At 39.5% G+C, this 21,258-nt stretch overlaps 1 protein-coding gene across 1 annotated transcript in view; it reads right to left on the bottom strand.

The window, feature by feature from the left end:
- LOC308513992 (alpha-2-macroglobulin-like) overlaps positions 1-20,851 on the bottom strand; it is a gene marked incomplete at its 5' end in the record, with an annotated part of 55,817 nt that extends 34,966 nt beyond the window's left edge. Inside the window, 17 exons of the mRNA XM_081084028.1 lie at positions 367-481; positions 3,024-3,188; positions 4,714-4,863; positions 5,688-5,830; positions 7,203-7,266; positions 7,723-7,950; positions 10,152-10,313; positions 12,244-12,353; positions 12,504-12,618; positions 13,369-13,489; positions 14,024-14,108; positions 14,537-14,705; positions 14,981-15,001; positions 17,110-17,213; positions 17,324-17,483; positions 18,306-18,489; positions 20,769-20,851. Coding sequence (XP_080940154.1) covers positions 367-481; positions 3,024-3,188; positions 4,714-4,863; positions 5,688-5,830; positions 7,203-7,266; positions 7,723-7,950; positions 10,152-10,313; positions 12,244-12,353; positions 12,504-12,618; positions 13,369-13,489; positions 14,024-14,108; positions 14,537-14,705; positions 14,981-15,001; positions 17,110-17,213; positions 17,324-17,483; positions 18,306-18,489; positions 20,769-20,851 — 2,179 coding nt within the window. The remainder of the gene's footprint in view (positions 1-366; positions 482-3,023; positions 3,189-4,713; positions 4,864-5,687; positions 5,831-7,202; positions 7,267-7,722; positions 7,951-10,151; positions 10,314-12,243; positions 12,354-12,503; positions 12,619-13,368; positions 13,490-14,023; positions 14,109-14,536; positions 14,706-14,980; positions 15,002-17,109; positions 17,214-17,323; positions 17,484-18,305; positions 18,490-20,768) is intronic.
- Positions 20,852-21,258: the final 407 nt, after the last annotated feature.

The raw sequence follows: 21,258 nt of genomic DNA, 5'->3' as shown, positions 1-21,258 counted from the left end.
CTGATCCTATGCCCGAAAACTTTCTTTTTGAATGCCACATATTTTTATGTACTAGATACAAATTCTTTATGACTGGCTTTTCTGATTCCTCAATCAGAATCAATCCCTTCTTTTATTCTGCACATATTCCCCTGTCTTTCAACACTTTTCACAATCTGCCATGTGATCTCTTCAGTTTTGCACATGTGGGGGCTTGATGCAATCAAAATTTTTGGGGTCGTATTGCTATGTAACCGTGATATATCTGAATCACAAGTGTTATTTTGGTTAATTTTAATCACATTTTATCTTTTAATAATTCCTTTTATTTGGTTCAATATATTAGGCAATTTATTATTATTATTATTATTATTATTATTATTTTACCTGAATAAGCGTATACTTCGTCATCATCAGGGCTTTCAAAGGTTTTGGCATGATAGTATGAACACACTCTGGGTTTATGGATCTTTGAGTTGGTGAACACCTTTAAACCCATATCCTGTTAAGAAAAATAATTATCACCTAATTAGTACATAAATATTATAAAATATATAGGCACATACTCTTAAAAATTGAAATTAATAAACAATCCAATTAGTTTAATATGAAACTTAAAAATTTTTTTTAAAAATATTTTTTATTGACTTCAGAGAGGAAGGGAGAGGGAAGGAGAGATAGAAACACATCAACGATGAGAGAGAATCATTGATCAGTGGCCTCCTGCACACCCCCTACTGGGGATCCAGCTCACAACCTGGGCATGTGCCCTTGACCAAATCAAACCTGGGACCATTCAGTGCACAGGCCGACGCTCTATCCACTGAGCCAAACTGGCTAGAACTAATACTAAATTTTTAATGTTTACATTTGTAGAAGGGATATTGGTGTACTTACCGAGGTAATTTCATTTTTTTAAAACAATTTGAACAGTAATTATTTTATACTAGAGGCCCGGTGCACAAAAATTTGTGCACTTGGGGCGGGGGGGAATCCCTCAGCCTGGCCTGAGCCCATTTGCAGACCAGGACCCCTTGAGGGATGTCCACCTGTCAACTTAGGCCCACTCCCCAGGGGATCAGGCCTAAGCTTGCAGTTAGACATCCTTCTGGCAGCAAGGGAGCCCTCAGGGGATGTCCGACTAAAGGGTTAGGCCCCCAAGGGAGCTATGATGAGGAAGCTGGGGTGACAGAGGAGCCACGCTTTCCTGCCCCGCCGCCCTGGGTCGGGTCGCACACGGAATAACTGGGCGGGCCAGCCGATCGCTGCTGCCCCACCAGGCTGCCCCGGGGTTGGGTCACACATGGGACGCCCACTGCCCCGGGTGGCAAATAGCAGGCCCGGATGGAGGTGGGGCAGGCAGGATGGCTCTGACCTGCCCTGCCTGCAGTATGCAAATTAGCTGCCATCTTTGTTGGCAGTTAATTTGCATATCGCGCTGATTAGCCAATGGGAGGCATAGCAAAGGTATGGTCAATTACCAGGTTTTTCTATTATTAGATAGGATATATATATATTTTTTAATTTTTTTTTATATATTTTATTGATTTTTCCACAGAGAGGAAGGGAGAGAGATAGAGAGTCAGAAACATCGATGGGAGAGAAACATCGATCAGCTGCCTCCTGCACATCTCCCACTGGGGATGTGCCGCAACCCAGGTACATGCCCCTGACCGGAATCAAACCTGGGACCCCCCCAGTCCGCAGGCCGACGCTCCATCCACTGAGCCAAACCGGTTTCGGCTAGATAGGATATTTGATATTTATAAGTATAATAAGGAAATGAATTTTAGTAAAAAGAAGAAAACTTGACTAATAGTCCCAAATGTTACAGTACTGGCTCTTTGCTAATAGTAGATCTGCTACTTATAGTGACCTTGGAGAAGTCACTTGACCTCTCTATGTCTCATTTCCCTCAACTATGGTATGAAGGCATTAAATAAATAATTTTAAAAATATATATAACTACAGGCCCAGTGCACAAAAATTTGTGCACTCAGGGGGTCCCTCAGCCCGGCCTGTGCCCTCTTGCAGTCTGGGACCTCTTGGGGGATGTCCACCTGCTGGCTTAGGTCAGCTCCCCTGGGGATCAGGCCTAAGCTGGCAGTCAGACGTCCCTCTGGCAGCCTGGGAGCCCTCGGGGGATGTCCACTAGCCAGTGGGGAGGAGGCCTAAACTGCAGTCGGACATCCTTAGCGCTGCTGAGGAGGCGGGAGAGGCTCCCGCCACCACCGCTGTGCTGGCAGCCATCAGCCTGGCTTGTGGCTGAGCAGAGCACCCCCTGTGGGAGTGCACTGACCACCAGGGGGCAGCTCCTGCATTGAGCATCTGCCCCCTGGTGGTTAGTGTGTGTCATAGTGACCAGTCATTCCCAGTCCTTCTGCTGTTAGGGTCAATTTGCATATTACCTTTTATTATATAGGATAGAGGCCTGGTGCACAGGTGGGAACCTGCTGGTTTTCCCTGAAGGATGTCCTGGATCAGGGTGGGGGTCCCACTGGGATGCCTGGGCAGCCTGGATGAGGGGCTGATGGCTGTTTGCAGGCTGGCCACACCCCCTTCAGTGTGGGAAGGGTCCCGCTGGGGTGCATGGCCAGCCTGGGTGAGGGGCAGAGGACTGTTTTCAAGCTGGTAAAACCCCCCAGTGGGGACCCTCACCCCATGGGGGTTTCGCCAGACTGAGTGAGGGGCTGAGGGCCATTTTCAGGCTGGCCACAGCAGTAGGCTGGAAGCAGGTATCTGGAATTTATTTATCTTCTATAATTGAAACTTTGTAGCCGTAAGCAGAGCTCAGGGCTGGCAGGGCAGGGGGAAGCTTGGCTTCCTCTATTGCCGAGGCAACCCAAGTCTCCTGTTCACTCAGCTCCATGGCTGCTGCCATCTTAGTTGGGTTAATTTGCATATTCGCTCCTGATTGGCTTGCGGGCATGGCTTGTGGGCGTGGCTTTTGGGTGTAGCAGAGGTATGGTCAGTTTGCATGTTTCTCTTTAATTAGGTAGTTTGTAAACCTTAGGAACTGATCATCTACAATAGAAGGAATTTACCTGTAGGAAGCTATACATATCTTTTTCATTTGTACTTGACATTGGGGAATAGATGATTCCATTGATGTGGATCTGGTCATGGACACAGTCTACATTAGTTTCCTCCTGTTGATTCAAACTTCCAGGGAAACCAGTGAGGTCCTTTACTGGTAGCAGGTTATAAACCTATACAAATGCAAAAGTTTATTTTTCTTAAGTGCAAGGATAAAAGAAAAGAATAATAACCATTAGTTTTTGAGTATCTTCATTGCTTAGATATTTTATAAAGAAGACTAGAGGCCTGGTGCATGAATTCATGGGATAGAAGTGGAGGGACCATGGGAGGTTGGCCTCTGGCCCTGAGGAAGGAGCTGGCCTTGGCCCCCCTGGGAAAGGGGCCATGTCCACCACCACCCACCCCTTGTTTCCTGTCCCAACCTAGGCCTGAGGGCCCCAGTGGGGTTGGGAGAGGAGGCGACAGTCATCGGGGCAGGCGTTGAAGGAATGGACGCTGATGCCACCATTGGCGCCTCACCACTGCACAGTTCCCTACTTCTTCCCCTCCCCCCCCATCCTTCTCTCACCACTGTGCTGCCACCACAGCAGTTGGGTGGCCCGCCCCCGGGGAAGGCAGAGGATGCGAGCAAGACTGACCCTTGTGTCAAGGGTGACTTTCAATAGATCACATTGAGGGAGCTGCTCTGCTACATAAGAAAACCTGACCCAGAAGCAGGTCTCTACTAGTGGTTTAGCACCAGGGGCTGATGGGGGCTGGCTAGCTGGGGGGAGGGGCCATGGAAGATTGGCTGTGAGAATGCACTACCAGGGGGAAGCTCCTGCATTGAGCATCTGCTCCCTGGTGGTCAGTGCGCATCATAGCAACTGGTCGACTGGTCGTTTCAGTCATTCTGTTCGTTTGGTCATAATGGTAACATATCTATCTATATCTATATATATATATATATATATATATATATATATATATATATATTTGAAAATAACAATTTTAGGAAAAACAAACCCCAAAATATTGCCATCTAAGCAAGGATCATAATATTTTGTTACATAGTTCAAAAGCAAATCTTAAACTCCATGTTAGAATGAAATATAACTATTAAGAGAAATTGAGATCTGCTATACTTGAGACATTGTACAAAGCTTTAAGACGGTAGAGTAAAATGATAGCTTTGTCTCTATCTGATGGTTAGCAACTGACTCAGTGCATAACAAAGTTAATGGACATATGTTCTAAACAGGTACACAAAGAAGTATATATCCTCTAATAGGGTAGTATTTTCTTAGGCATTATTCATGGGAACAAAATGCTCCAGATCTTTACAATACCTAAAACTTTAACTGTAAAATACTGGAAATGATGTTTTCAAATTCATTTGAAAAGGAAGAGTAAGACATATAAAAATGCATTATATTAATAGTAGTATAAAATTGATTAGATTAACAAAGTAAGTAATGAAATTAGACACTTATCCATCTTCCTTCTCTGCTTATTTTTTCCCAAAGCAATCTATATATAGAAAAGCCTAAATGACCAAACAACCAGAACAACTGCTTGACCAGTTGCTATGACGCACACTGACCACCAGAGGGCAGATGCTCAATGCAGGAGCTGCCTATCTACTCAAAAAGGCATTTCTTCTTGCTTGGAGACCCTTTTACCTGGCCCTTCCTGACCCAGGCTGAGGGAACTCACCGAGGACGGGGAGAGCTCTGCCTCAGGCTTCATGAGCAGCACACTTTGGTCCACTGCACGGAGGGCACAGAGCGACTGAGGAGAAGCTGTGACTCGCAGGTGGACGGGCGAGGCTGGAAGACTTACTGCTGGCTTGAAGGTCAAATCCACCTGTGATAGTGGAGAGGAAGATCAGAAAAACAAATTTCCTAACTTAACCATGCATTCATCAGCATTTTCTTTTTAAAAAAATATTTTTATTGATTTCAGAGAGGAAGGGAGAAGGAGAAACATCAATGATGAGAGAGAATCATTGATCAGCTGCCTCCTTCATGCTCTACACTGGGGATGGAGCCAACAACCCAGGCATGTTCCCTGTCCGGGAATTGAACCATGGCCTCCTGGTTCATAGGTCGATGCTTAACCACTGGGCCATCCTGGCTGGGGCACCTGCTTTTTCTGAGTGCTGCTTACATTCAATGCATAAGCACTTAGTTTGACTTTGCGGTGGTTGGTTGGCACTGTGTGAGACCCGAGGCTTTTGGTCCCCTACACATTGCTTTGGTTTCCAAGAATCAGCTAAGCCATTATAATGACATCTAATTATTTTTATAACTTACTAAATTTGAGATGCCATTTTTTCCTTTGATACACAGTGTAATGTTCATTCACTGCAAGCTAGAATGCAAATAGTTCTAGATGCTCTTGTGTTTATCTTTTGGCTCTTTAGAAATCTTAAAAATGTATTTTCCAGCATTTCATCAAAAAAGAAGGGAACAAGGTACTCTGAATCATATCATATGGTAAGGGATAATACATGAGAATTCTGCACCAGGAGTCCAGTGACATGGCTTCTTAATGTGACTCTGCCATTACCTTGCTGAAGTCCTGCGGGAGTTCATTTAACCCCTTTGGTCCAAATGCTCGCATGTAGAAAATAAGAACGATAGGTACCTGTAATTTAATGTGAAAAATTTATGGTATGAAGCACCCACCTTGTTGGCCAGACAGTTTTCAACCTCATATTTTGCAGAATCCCCGACCACTTCCCCATCAGGTAAAATGGCATAGATGAGCAATCGAGCAACTGGAGCGATGTCTGGTTCCACAGGGACCGTCACAGAAAAATGGCCTTTCACTGGAGCATAGAGACAGTGAGAAAGGGATTACGGGTTAGATATATCTCCAGGGCTAACATGGATGGTTTCTATTGCACAAAGCCATTTAGGAGCCTGGTTGGTTAATACCATTGCTATTAGTAGGTGTAATAGATATATTAAACAGCATGTAACAAATAGATGACTATCCCTAATAACTCTATATCTCTAAGAACTCTAGCTTTAGGGAAAAAGAAGCCTTATTAAAAGTCCCCTTTTCTTTCTTAAATGATATATCACCAATTTTAAAGTTCTTATATAAAGTTCTGATGCTATCTAAGCTTATGGAGATATCTTGGTTGCCATTTGATCTAGACCTCACATTAGAGAAGAGAAATAGAAGGTGAACCTTTGAATTATAATATTAAGAGTTTAACACATTGTATTTATCCTTATGTCCTTTTTAAACCTCCATGAACAGCATATTCTATCTTTTATTTCTTAACAGGAACATGGTGCTTCTTTGGAAGTTATTTTTTGATGTCTACATAGATTCTTTAGAGGTTGCATCAGACTTCTGTACATCTTCTGTGTTGCTATGAAAAGGCAACAGGAGAGTAAGTCACTGTTAGTTTTCTAGTAGGTGTTCTTTCAGACCTTCTTGGAATAGGAGAAACCATCAGAGATTTATATTGCTCCATATTTGTTCATGGGAAAAGTCTAACTCAATGGTGGAAGTACCCAATTAAATTCTCCATAACTTGTAACTATCTTTGAAAAGGAAAAATTATGTACAAATATAGGGTGTCCCAAAATTCATGCAGGAATTTTGGGACACCCTATATAAATACCTCACCACAAAACCTAGTACATAGAAAACACTCCCAAATTTTACCTTCAGCCCATTGATTAAAACTATTTTGAAATGTTGTTTTTGCAAAGGTGGTTCATGAATACTTATGGTTTGAAACTTTGGAATAAGAATGGATTATAAGAAACACTACATCTACATTTTAAATAATCTGAACAGAATACACTAAAGGAAAAGACATATTGGGTGAAAAAAGAAACATTTTTCTCCTCTCAACTTCTTCTTTTTTTAAAAATTGTATCTTTATTGATTTTATAGAGGAAAGGAGAGGGAAAGAGAGATAGAAACATCAATGAGGAGAAAGAATCATTGATCGGCTGCCTCCTGAACATCCCGTAATGGGAATCAAGCCCGCAATCCAGGCATGTGCCCTTGACCGGAATCAAACCTGCGACCCTTCAGTCTGAAGGCCGACACTCTATCCACTGAACCAAACCAGCTAGGGGTTAGATGTAGATTGCCTCTATTTGAAACGAATCCTGGTATTTCTGCAGTGTAAGGTTGAATGTGTGAGAATGAGGTGGAATTATGAAAATACTCACTGTCTTCCTGCTTCACAGGCAGTACTTGAAACCCAGTTCGGACAATGCCTCCCTTTGCCATTATCTGGAAAAAACCCCCCCAAAACAAAGGCAATGAAAGGATTTACTTCAATTATTGCCCTCTATGTGACATGCTTATTTTTTTTGAACCCCTGCTAGCAAGAATTAATTAACCCTGTAGGGCAGTGGTTCTCTACCTTTCTAATGCTGCGACCCTTTAGTACAGTTCCTCATGTTGTGGTGACCCCCAATTTCATTGTTACAAGTTGAACATAATTAAAGCATAGTGATTAATCACAAAAACAATATGTAATTATATATGTGTTTTCCGATGGTCTTAGGCGACCCCTGTGAAAGGGTCGTTTGACCCCCAAGGGGTCGCGACCCACAGGTTGAGAACCGCTGCTGTAGGGAGTCAAGCTTTCAGAAGAGAAACAGACTTTCTCAAGAGCTTCATAAATTTTGCCCCACAGACAGCGTTTGTCTACAGATGACTCAGGGCCGTGGTCTGCCTTCTCACCAGGTAATAGAACGTGAGCTCCCTTAGCTCCTTCAGGACCTGTCCATTCAGAACATAATGTGCTTGGATGGTTTGAGTTTGGCCACAGCGCAGTTCATCAGGTATGGTCTCAAGGTGGACAAAGCTCTTGCTGGGAGAGAATACACGAGTAGCAGTGTGATAAGCATCTCTGTGCTCTTCTGTCAGCCATCGGTGGTCATAACAGTGGCTCTCATCCTTGTATTTGACCTAATGAATTAGGAAAAACAGTATTATTGTATAGTTTATATCTCACAGAGAATCAGTGTTCTCACAAAACTGTATTAGTTGACTGTCCTACCTAAGCTAGTCCCGAGAAGTCTTTTGCTCCATAGTAACAAGTGAGAGAGAAGCCCCCTCCTTTTTTGGTTTATCTCTATTGCAGGCATGGTTTGTGCCTTTACATTGAAGAGGTTCCTAGGGTTGCTGTTGATATTTTTGAAGAACATAAAGGGAGACATCCTTTGCTCTGACTAGCTTCCTTGACATTTCTTTGGCCACTTTATTGTGCAGACAGAGACACTATGAAACCTCTTTGAGGAGACTTAAATAATGTCCAAAAACTGAAGAATCACATTCACAAATTGAAGTCTGCCTCATTCATGCTGAGTTGCAAATACGTATTATGAGTAAATGTAATATTGCAAAGTTAAGGTTCTGAGAATACTTTCTATAAATAGCATTAGTTCAAGAGTTGAGGTGGTAAATTGGCTGAAGTCTACCTCTGTCAAGTTGTCTTAGAAGGATTCTTTTTAAAGCTTCTTGTGATTCTGTACTCTTAAGCTCCTTAGATATTATTTGGGATGTATTTCAATTTTTCTCCATGTAGGAGTTGTTAGTTTTTTTTTCTTCTTCAGGCTTCCAGTACCCTCATCTTCACCTCCCAAGTGGCATGAGTGAATCTTTGTTCAGCCAACCATTTTGTTCATATCTCAATGTATATTCCAGTGATAACATATAAATGCTCATTAAACAGAGTAAGCATTTAACAATAATATTTTCATTTTTTTAGGACCAGCACAGTGCCTAGTACAGAGAAGGTATTTGAGATAGTTCTTAATAAAATAAATGAGTAAACATTCAATTTTCACTTATTAAAGGTATAGGCTTTTATGACAACTATTTACAGCTTAATTAATAAAATATTATTTATTCCTCTTTATATTTATATGAGAAATTCCAACAGATATGGGTTTTATTTTATCATTATTACTATGTAATATCTATTGTGTAGCCATATACACATAAATGTATATCTACATCTTCATTGCTGAATAGAGGACTGTATGCTATAAAAAGCAAACTATATGGGTATGGAGAGTGTGGAGGAAATTAGAATAGCAGGACAAAAGTAAGTAAGGACAATAATTTATGGAGTTAAAATGCTAATGATATTAAAATGGGCTTTTACAGCAACAATATTTAACAGTTAAAGGGGCTCACTAGGTGCTTTAATATGTAATATCTTTAATCAATCTCACAATTCTAAGAGTTGTCAATTTTACAGATAAGAAAATGAAGTATAGAGGTTTTTAGTTATTTGCTCTTAAAAAGAGTTTAGACAGGATTTTAATCTTATTTATTTCATTCTGGAACCTACACCGTTTAAAAAGTATTGTGGTAAGAAACACACAACATAAAATTATCAACCATTTTACGTACAGTTTGGTAATGTTAAGTAGTGTGCAATGGATCTTCAAAATTTTTTCACCTTGTAAAACTAAAACTCTACATCCATTAAACAACAGCTTCTAACTTCTCCTTTCCAGTCACAGGAAGCTGCCATTCTATTTACATTTCTATGACTTTGACTATTTAAGATACATTGTATGAGTGTAATTACACAATATTTTGTGTTTTTTTTGTGTGACTGGATATTTCACTTAACGTAATATCATCAAAGTTCATCTATGTTATAGCATGTGACAGGATTTCCTTCCTTTTTAAAGCTGAATTCTATTCCATTATATATATATACCACATTTTATTTATCTTCATCTGTTCAAAGATATTTGGGTTGCTTTCACTTTGTGGCTATTGTGACTAGTGCTGCTATGAACATGGGTGTGCAAATATGCATTTGAGACACTGCTTTCAATTCTTGTGGCTATAATCCCCATAAGTGAGATTATGAGATCATATGGTATTTCCATTCTTAATTTTTTTAAAAATTACCATACTGTTTTCTAAAGTACCATTTAATATTGCCAGTAATAGTATACAAGAAGAACCCCCACTTTTAACCACAAAATCTTTTTAATAAAGTTTTTCAAAGTTGACCTTAAATTGGTTTCTAGTTTCTAGTGTTTTTCTCTCCATTGGACTAAACAAACTTGGAGATCTCATCACTTTAGGTTGCAAGCATTTTTCAAGGCTACTTCATGTTATTGGTAATTTCTTTCCAAGCTTACCCTGACAGAGAGGGAGGAATCCTTAACGTTGGTGGTGTTGATGGAGAACTGCGCTAGGCCAAACTGATCCGTGGTGGCATTGGAGGCATGGTTAGCTTCATTTGCTGTGATGTAGATGAGTTTATTTTGCATGGGGACACCTTTCCCATCCACGAGGCGCACCTGAAGATGAAAAGCTGTGGATCAGTTATATGGCTAATCTCCAATAGGCACCCAACATATTCATTTTATCAGAAGTATTTATATGAGTGCATCCTATATGTTGAACACATTTTCAAGCATTGAAGCTATAGCAGTGAACAAAACAAAGGTCCTTCCACCGTAGAGCTTACAGTCTAGTAAGGGGCAGATGTGAAATCAATGCATAAGTAATATACACTTATTTAGTAGTAATCAGTCCTAAGAAGAAAAATAAAGCAGTATTGTATGGAGCCAGGTGGGTATTTGAAACATCATGGGGACCACTCTGTAAAATACATGATGATCCATCCACTATGCTGCATATCTGGAACAAATACAGAATAATATGGAATGTAAACTGTAATTGAAAAATTAGAAAAAATAAAGCAGTGTAAAAGGATAGAGCGTGATGGAGATCATAATTGGGGTGACCTGACAAATGTACTCTGGGTCTGTGTATCATATATCTTGCAGAGTCACAGAGCACAAGAATCATACAGCATTGAAAAATTTTAACCCACTGCCAAATTCAGTTTAGCTCCTCTTATTGTGTGGCAGACAACTAACTTTCTATGGTGTTGTGTTCTGTATAATAAGTGTACAAGTGAGCAATGAATACATTGTCTGGTATGCTTCTCTAGTTGTTTTATGCATGATATCTGCTTGTCAACCTAAATTTTCAATCTTTTGGAAGGTAGGCAGATTTTATGAGGCACTTGCCATGTAAAAATGTAAAATTGAGAAGAAGCACACCATCCTAATAAAGGCTTAAAGTCACATTACTGTTAATGTTAAACTCAGCAGATGAGTAGTCTAGTTCCTATTGTGAAGATGTTGACTCTTTTCCAGGATAAGCTACTTATTATGGTAGCAAGAAGCACAGGGGCAGACTTGGATCAGTATGTGTAACTGATTAACAAAATCTAAGTTTATCACTGAGCTGTCAGTTACATGTACAAAGAGAAGGATAAAATTCTGACTTTTCTCTTCCAATGAGTCTTATGACTAATGGAACAATTATTTAGCAGGACTAAAATATAAAAAATGTACAATATACCCAAGAAATTTAAAAACATGAAGTGTACTTTCATTTTAGGATGTGACCAAAGTTTCTGAATATGTTTGCTGTCATAACATAATCAAAACATTCTAAAATTTACTCCTTGACTCCTTTGTTGAATCTAGTCCCTCTGTCTTTCACACTCTCCGCAGCTGAAATTTTATAACATTTCCATTAAGAATATGACACACAGTCATTATACATGAGATACACCCAACTGTTATCTCAGACTCCTGGACCCAGAAAGGTCCATTTGCACATCTGCTTATACTAGAAAGATAACAATAAAATATTTCTCTGTAGATCTGTGAGAAAATTTATATTTTTAAAAGTGGGGAATCTTAAATAGCAGTATTTTACCCTTGTGTACACTGTTTTACTTGCACTTATAGAAAAAGTATTATAAACACAATATCCATGAAAGAAATACTAGGTATTGTAGCATCTTTTATGCTCAAAATAAAAATTAAAACCATCTATTCATTCATTGCCATGTGAAATTAGTGTTGGAAGGATAATGTTGGTGGCCACCATGAATTCTGAGATGCTTGTGAGAAAATATCATAAAAATATGAGACTGCCCGCTAAGCTGTGGGAAGGAGATTGAGTGATACCACAGAATGCTGTTCCAGAAGTGACAAAAAAAACTTGCTAATTTTGCGGATGCTTTAGAATGATTCTATAGATTTCATTTACAAATTTACAGAGGAACAGATATATTTGTGTGTGGCTTTATACCTTTGCTTGTATTTATCAGCAGGTAACAATAACCAGGTGTAGTTTTAGCGGAATATGCTGTGCTTATTAGATGATGATGCAAAGTTTGGTTTGTGAACTGAAAAAATACTCCACCTGTCCAAAGAAGGGGATCCCTTGTCTGAAGTGTGGGTCCACTTTCACAAATGAGAGTTGGGTGATAGTTCTTGTTATTTCACTGAGCCCTCTTCCAGTTAACTCCACCTCTGAAAGAAGAAGAAAAAAGAAAGTCATTTTTTGGAAGGACGATCTGCCTGAACTTCTTATCCTACCTTCCCCCTTTCAAGTCATACTTTGGCAAAGAATATAAATCAATGCCCATTTCCTTTTCTCCCATACCCACATGGTACACAAACCTGTTCCTTCTTCTTTGATCTGGGCTTCCACTTCAAGTTCCATTTTCAAACCTTCTCTCTTCATCTGGAAGACCTTGGTTTTTACTTGCTGAGAGACGCAACCCTGGCTGTTTAGCTAGGAGGGGATAGAATAAAATACAAGAACATAATACTAGACAGATCAGGGGTCAGTTAATCTGGTGGGATATTTGGGGGGGGGGCAGGGAATATAATTTAGGTATTTCCTATAAGAATATAATACCTTTAGGGATTGGTTATTATTACATTTTACAACAGTATCTGGTTTATAATTGACAGGTGTGTTCCCCAGTATTTGAGATTTCTTAGTGTGAATGAGATAGAAATGCCCTAAAATTTTGGTGATAAATCTTACTGTAATGGGCGACTTACCCTTCACCAAAATCTGGCTCCCCTTCCATAGGGTACAGCTATGGCTAGAAAGTCGCCGCCTATCTGGGAATTGTGTTTCCTACCTCACTGGTATCTAGGTGGGGCCATGTGACAAGTTCTTGTTCATAGAAAGAATGAAACTGACATTCTTCCCAGAAAAGGTGGTTAAAAGGTATGCTTTCCCCCCCTCTTTCCTTCATACAAATGGATGTTAAAGATGGCTTTGGATACCAGTTATTGAAGTTGACTCAGCTTCCATCATTCTGTGTGTTTGCTGCACCAAGAACATCCATAATGGACAATTATAAGAAATACATAATTCCTACTGTGCTAACCCACTTATTTTAAAACAACTATTATACCTAGCATAGAATTCTCTTATTGGTTGCTATCTTCCTGAGTTAGGATCGTGTTGTGACTCACTGCTTATTAACAATGCCTTCGTCATTAGTCCCTAGAAGAGTTTTCCACCTACCTTCTGACTTAATTTCTCACAGAGAGCTTGTGACTCTCCACCAAAACAGTTAGAAGGATCATAATACTTTCTGCACATGCTCATGGTCACACGTCCTGGGACTGGCTTTCCATACGTGTATCTGTCATAAGAACATCGCCAAATGAATCAAAGTAGACATTGAAAATCCACATTTCTGACCTATTTATATTTCCTCTTTTAGCTAAATTATATTTACTCCCGTCTCTTCCCTCTAATCTGCACTTTTCATTTGCAGGCTCAAACATTATTGAGCACAGTCAAGTAATGACCCTTCTCTTCTAGAATTCTTCAGTGCAACATGCTGAAACTTACTATAGTCTTCTTTTATCGTGCCTTTTTCTCTTAATTTCTAATTTTAATCTAAAAAACTATCTTTTGTAGCCTAGTCTCTGTAAGGACAATTGCCTGTGCCATGATAGTTACAATAATGCTGGTAAGATTGTGAAAGAAAATAAGAAGGGAAAATAGGAAGGCAACAGGAAAGGAAAGTTCTAGAGGTGAGATGATCTCATATATTTCAAGTATTTGTGCTGTCACTGCTCCTAGAAACACTAGCCAAAATATCCCAAATGGTGAGTCTTTTTAAAATAATTTCCCCAAAAAAGATTAATTTAAAAAACCCCAAAAAACTCACAGGCCACACACTGACACATTCACCTCTTCGTCAAAGATAGTGATTATCTTTGGCACTGTTACTTGCACTTCAAACTTGGGAAGCACTGTTGATAGGAGATAAAGGAAGTTTGTGATTAGTTTTCAACTTCTGGGGAATTAGTACTTTCAGGTTCTTTGTAACACTTCCCTAATAATATTTTAGGCTCACGAAGAGGCAGCTCTCTTCTCCAATACATCTACCTTGCTCAAATGCAGACAGTTCGAAGAACAATCACAGACCCCTGTAACCTTACTAAAACAAGGGTGTTTTCAATTTCTTGGAGATGAAAAAATTGCTATAAATATAACTAAGCTATATAAAGTCCTATTCACAAGGCATTAATTGTCTTAATGGGAGTAAGGTATATAATTGGTTCTACTCCAACCCCAGTCTCACCCAGGAAAAGTGAAAGGATTCAAAATAAACTCAAATTCTAGGCCCTAGAAGTTTAAATATGAAGAAAAATATTCCATGATTTTCCATAATTCATACCAAATTCCTCCACGGTGAAGGGGTGCTCTGCCGTTTCACCTGATTCTTTCGTTACCAGCACTTTGTAGGAGCCCAGAAATGGCTCTGATGAGAGCGGAAAGGCCAATTGCTTGAGGCCACTCTCTAACTTGACCTTCTGCCATTGTGCGATGCGATTTCCTTTGGGGTCCTATAGATACATTAATTGAAAATTACAAAAGAGCTTAGAGCATTAGAGACAATTTAGGGAATCTATAGAAACTCTATGTTATCCACAAAGAGGAAAATGGGATGGTTATAAGGAATGGGGAGGGGAGATGAGTTAGAACCATCTGTGTTACATGAGTTTGAAGGCTTCTCCCTTAATGACAAGTTTCTGGGATATTGTAAGAATCTCTCAAATAAGAACATTTTCCCTAAATTTATCACTTTACATGTAATTATGGAATGCTTCGTTTCACTTACCTCAATGGATACTAGTGGAATCTGAGAGAGAAAAGAGAAATAAAGGAGTTTAGAATTTGTTCACAAGTATTCTCAGTTCTGATTTATAAGCAAGGTAGTTTTATCTAGAATAACTTTACCCATAGTAAAACACATAAAATAATTACAGGTTAAGTTTTACAGAACTTTTAACTAATCATTTAAAAGCAATTAATAAATAATGATAAGAACATAATAGGCTCTCAGCAACAAATACATAAATGCACTTACCATTCATTGGGAATGGGATTTAGTAATATTAGTAATATTACTTAAATGTGTATGGCATCCCAGGGAAGTATACTCTTTTGCTTTGAAATTTTTTAGGCTGAGAAGTAAAATACCATAAGTAACTGTAAGTAACTATATAGAACTATAAGTAACTCTGTTCAGACCCAAATATTAAGATGGACCACAGAATTCTTAGGTAGTTCTAAGAGTAAAAAAGAATGACAATAGCTCCTCTGCTATCAATGTTTATTCATTATTAAAAAGTAATATTTATTAAGTGCCTACCATGTGCTGTGTGTCATTATAGTTTCTGGGAATATTACAATGCACAAAAAACAATATATCTGCTTTCACGGAGCTTACTTTCTAATAAGGAATAGATACAAAAGTATATATGTGCAGACAGTTTATATATATATATATATATATATATATATATATATATATAATTAATATACATTAATCTGTATGTATATGAGATTAATTGAGAACTTTCTAAGTTTAATTGAGTGACAATTGGCTAAGTTCAGTACCAAGACAAAAAAACTTAATTACTCTCTTCACCAGGGATACTGTTTAAAATGAGTATCTTACATTATTCTAATGCCAGAAATTACTATCCTCAATACCAGATTTCTGGACTCCCTGATTCTCCCCCAGCACCCAAAACAGACTCCCAACCAGGTTACAAAGAAAATAATGATTCTATATCCTATCTAATAATAGAGAAACATGGTAATTAACCATAACTTCGCTACCCTTCCCATTGGCTAATCAGTGAGATATGCAAATTAACTGCCAGCCAAGTTGGCGGCCAGCAGCCAGGCAGCTGAAGTGAACATGAACATGAGGCTTTCTTGCTTCAGTGATGGAGGAAACCAACATTCCCCGCCTGCTGCAGCTCAGCTCTGAGCTCCGGATGAAACAATGTTGCAATTATAGAACCTAAACAAACCCCAGAAACCTGCTTTCAGCCAGTGCGGCCTCAGAGCTTAGAGCGGCCAGTGATGGCACCAGAGTATCAATTATAGAATCTAAACAAACCCAGGTACCTGCTTTCAGCCGGCAAAGGCCTCAGAGCTGGAGCCTGCTATCAGCTCCAGTGACAGTTATAGAAGGTAAATTAATCCCAGAATAAAAAAAAAGAAAGAAAAAAGGAGGGGCTGGGAGCTTCAGTTGCCCACCAGCCTGAAAACAGCCCTCAGCCCCTCACCCAGACTGGCCAGGTACCCCAGTGGGGATCCCCACCCTGAAGGGGGTCTGACCAGCTGCAAACAGCCATCATCCCATCATCCAGGCTGGCCAGGCACCCAAGCAGGACCCCCCACCCTCATCCGGGACACCCTTCAGGGCAAACCAGCTGGCCCTCACCCGTGCACCAGGCCTCTATCTATATAGTAAATAGGTAATATGGAAACTGACCCTAACAGCAGAAGGACTGGGAATGACTGATCACTATGACACACACTGACCACCAGGGGGCAGACGCTCAATGCAGAAGCTGCCCTCTGGTGGTCAGGGCGCTCTCACATGGGAGGAGCTCTGCTCAACCACAAGCCAGGCTGATGGCTGCCAGTACAGCGGTGGTGGTGGGAGCCTCTCCTGCCTCCTCAGCAGCACTAAGGATATCCGACTACAGTTTAGGCCTGCTCCCTGCTGGCAAGTGGACATCCCCCGAGGGCTGCTGGGCTGCCAGAGGGATGTCTGATTGCCATCTTAGGCCCAATCCCCTGGGGAGCGGGCCTAAGCCAGCAGGTGGTCATCCCCTGAGGGGTCCCAGACTGCGAGAGGGCACAGGCCGGGCTGAGGGACCCCCCATCCCCCGGGGGGGCACAAATTTTTGTGCACCGGGCCTCTAGTATATATATAAGGAGACTCACCAACTCACTCAGGGGGTGAAAATTTTCATCCAATGAGACAACACGAAACTTCACTGAAACAGAAATATTTTTTATCACTAGAAATCTTAAACCAGGCCTATAGGCTGGTAAGACAAACCATTAAGAAATCAGTATTACAGGGCTTTTGATTGGAGAATACGTAGGGGAGGATCTTTCCTTTTTGAAGTTGTCCTGACTGTTGGCCTCTTTGTACCTGTCTGTCCTGGTTTGTAGATAGGTTTGTCTGTCTGGACAAAGATCAGGCTGTCTTGGTTTTTAACCAGCACTGTGGTCTGCCTTCTGAATTCGTGGGTTGCTCCTTTCACTTGGACAGAAAGAAACATTACCTCTTCACTGGATGGAGATCTTGGGACCTGAAATACAGGAGAGATCCGGAGAATCCATTCAGTCTTCAATGTTTCCTCCTCCATCCCTGTTGCACTCCTCCCTGGAGATATTGCCTCTTTTACTTAACTTCACTCCCTCATTCTTATCACAGAAAATTGGCATGGACAGAAATTATTTTTGTTATTTTACAAGTAGGGAGACAGGACATAAGATGGAGGAAAATACCTCAGTAAGAAAGGTCATAAATGAGATTCACATCACCTTATAGATCAGTCTTGATTCAGTTATACACTGAACTTGAGCAAGTTTTTATGTGTGGACAGGGCATGGTAAAAGCATATTTAGGCCCATGAGAAAGAAAACTACAATATTTTATTACTATAGGTGGTGGCATTTTATATATGGGCAACGCTGAAGAGTTACTGGATATTTGTTCATGGTAATTTCTATAACTTTCACTCTTAGAATACATCACATGGTGATGTATTCCTGTCAGCCCACCACTGGGGGCTTATGTTGAATATTGGCCAAGTTTGCTTTGTTAATCTTTTTTTCTCATTTAATTTTAAGAAGTCACCTTTTCCCTTTGTCTAGTGCATGCTGCTTTTTTTTTTTTTTTTTTTGCTAATAGAAACTTTCTTTGATCATTAAGTTGGTTTAAATATGCTTATAAATATTTGTATCTCATAAATTCCTGCATAGATGCTTACTTTCTACTCTTAGTCACTACATTTCATTCCTTTCTGAAGTCCTTGCCTGCCTCTCAAAGCCTTATCTTGACTGAATTCTGGATCTCTATGACCGTGACTAATAGAAACAAGTATATTAAGCCAAACAGCCATACTCACAGTGAAAGAGACACAGTGGAATAAGTCCTTTTCTGCCACCAGGTTAGTGAAGAGGCTCTCATTCTTCCTGAGAGAATCCAAGGAAACACTTACAGTCACTGTCTCATTGAGGTGGCTCAGAAGGATGCAGGCCTTCTCAGGGGTCTCAGTGTGGAGCAGGGAGGGGACCAGCGCCATATACTGCCTGGAAATGGGGAAGTCCAATTAGAGGAGAGGCATTGGTATCAACAGCAATATTCTCCATGAAAATTATGGGTACTATCATTAGTTCTATACCAAGAGATGATGCACTGATAAGTATGAAATTAATCTTTGCTATTGAACAGTATATATGAGAATTATTCCCCTGCCTATCACCAGTGCTATGGCAGTGAATATTTTGCTTGAGGTGAGCCTTAAATAGATTAAAATTAGTAAGTTTACCTTCCTTTAAGAAACCCAAAAATGTAGGCATCTGAATTAAAATTAAAAAATATACTAATTATATATATTTATGTTGTAAATCTATTTTACATTATGATTTTGTAGAAAACAAGCAAGCTTTCAGGTGAGACACTGAAAAACCAATCAATTTACAGAACTTTCATTGAGTATCTTATTATATCTATATCTGTATCTGTCTATCTATCTATCTATCTATCTATCTATCTATCTATCTATCTAATCTATCATCTATCTATCTATCATCTTCAACAGCCCTGAGAAAAATGGTATGGCAAGTACTTGCTTTCCACTTTACAGATGTGGAATCTGAGACTTAAAACAAGTGAGTCATTAATTTAAAGTTTCAGTTGTGGTAAGCAACTAATGAAATCTTAGTGTGTTACATAACCCTGGATGTTTGCATTTTAAATATTTGCTTTTCAACTCCTGGCTAGACAATGCTCCACTCAAAAATGTTCTTCTAAGTGATTGACTTTTGAGTCTTGGTAACTCATGAGCAAAACAGAAACGTTTCCAATACCCTCATATATACTTTTATTGACCCTGTAGTTTTCAAATATTTTTAAATTGAGTTTATTAGGTGACATTGGTTAACAGAACCATACAGGTTTCAAATGCCCTCTTCCACCTCCTCTAGCCCCCTTTCCTTCTGGCTATCACCGGACTGTTACAGCTTAATCCTTTCACCAAGGATTTTTGTTTATAGAACTCATAATAATTTTTAAACAGCATCCAGTCCTTACATATTTTCAAGAAAACATTGAGCCTGCAACCTGGGCATGTGCCCTGACCAGGAATCTAACCATGGCCTCCTGATTCATAGGTCTATGCTCAACCACTGTGCCACAGCCGCTGGGCTTTATGATGATATTTTAAGATAAAACATATTCTTGTATAAGTTTTTCATGGAATTTTAAATATCATAGAAATAAGATACCCAATATAACTTATTTTAAAAATAAATCAATGCTCAGCTGGTATGGCTCAGTGGTTGAGTGTCAACCCATGATCCAGGAGGTCACAGTTCAATTCCTGGTCAGGGCATATGCCTGGGTTTCCAGGCTTGATCCTCAGTAAGGGGCGTGCAGAAGACAGCTAATCGATGACTATCTCTCATCATTGATTCTATCCTTCTCTTCCTTTTTCTTCCTCTCTGAAATCAACACATATATTTTAAAATAAAATAAAGCAACACCAATTTGTTTTAAAAAAAGAAAGAATTGCTTCTAATCATTTGTCAGCTGGTTATTTACTTTAGATCTTCCTTCAGTTTTGTTGAAACAAAAAAATTGTCACCACATGATCTACTAAAGGATTTTTTCACCCTTTCCTAAGAATCCTTTGCTTTCTTAAAAATCAACATCAGTATTTCAAATTGTTCCTTTCTTTGGCACCGTGAAGATTTTTATACCCCAGGACAATGCTCCACAGCAAAAACATTTGACTGAGGGAGAGATTTGTTTTTCTCTCATAAAGTGGAAGATGGGTAATTAAGAAAGGAAAGGTGAGGAAGGATAAATAGCACAGTCTCCAGCAGATCAATATGAATGTGAGAATCTGAAAGCTGATTCCATTGAAACTATCCATTTTTAATGCCCCTTAGAAAGTCCTAGTATATTCATGGATAATTTAGAAATTCAGAGTTCCAGAGAATTTGAAAAAAAAAATAGTTAAGAAAAAGTAAAGAATGAATAAACCAGATTCATAAAATATCATCATTGAAAGAGACCTTAGAGATAAGAAGGTGACAGTTTGGTAAGGAAGACAAATGAATGATATAAAGAAGAATCTAAAATAAAGGAAAGAATTCTTTTTTTAACTCTTAAAAGTGCATTTTAATGAACCAAGCAAGAGTTTAAAACATATATATGTGTGTGTATGTATATGTATGTGTATATATATATATATATATATATATATATATATATATAGTTGCTCCACAGAGTATTTCAATTCAAAGCAGAAAAAAAAAAAAGGAAGAAAAGGACTCTTTAAGTTTATGCTCTATGGGAAACTCACGGTTGTCCAGAAACTGAGGCATCTGCAGGCAGGAAGACCAGGAAAAGGACAATAAGACTTGGATGGAGTTTGTTCTTCTCCATGCTGCTGGGAGAAGGGACCTGAGGAGACCAGACTGTACTGTGCCTGACTCCCTGTAGTTGGTCTGGTCTGAAGCCTTCCTCAGAGCAACCAGGCTTTTTGTTGCTCTCTGAACAAACAGGAAGTTCCACCCCCACCAGATGTCTAAACAAACTAAAAGTCTCTGAATGTTCTCTGGAAGGGTCATTGCGCCCAGAGGCCTAATTACAGTAAAAGGGTCAAGGTTAATTCCTGGTGGGCTAACTAGAATTCTTGGAGGGATAAAACCCACATTCCTGTAAGTGCTCACTTTCTCTGGGTTTTACTATAAAGCAGCTAATCGGCTTTTAAATCCCTTCTCTCTTTTACTCCCTCCTTCCATTTCCCCACAGCACTTTTCATGGCATTCCTCACGTCTTTTGCATGAACA

Source organism: Myotis nattereri (assembly GCF_964212035.1).
Source record: "Myotis nattereri genome assembly, chromosome: 2".
Taxonomy (NCBI): domain Eukaryota; kingdom Metazoa; phylum Chordata; class Mammalia; order Chiroptera; family Vespertilionidae; genus Myotis; species Myotis nattereri.
The sequence above is the reverse complement of the archived record's forward strand: the minus strand, read 5'-3'. Positions and strand labels throughout refer to the sequence as shown.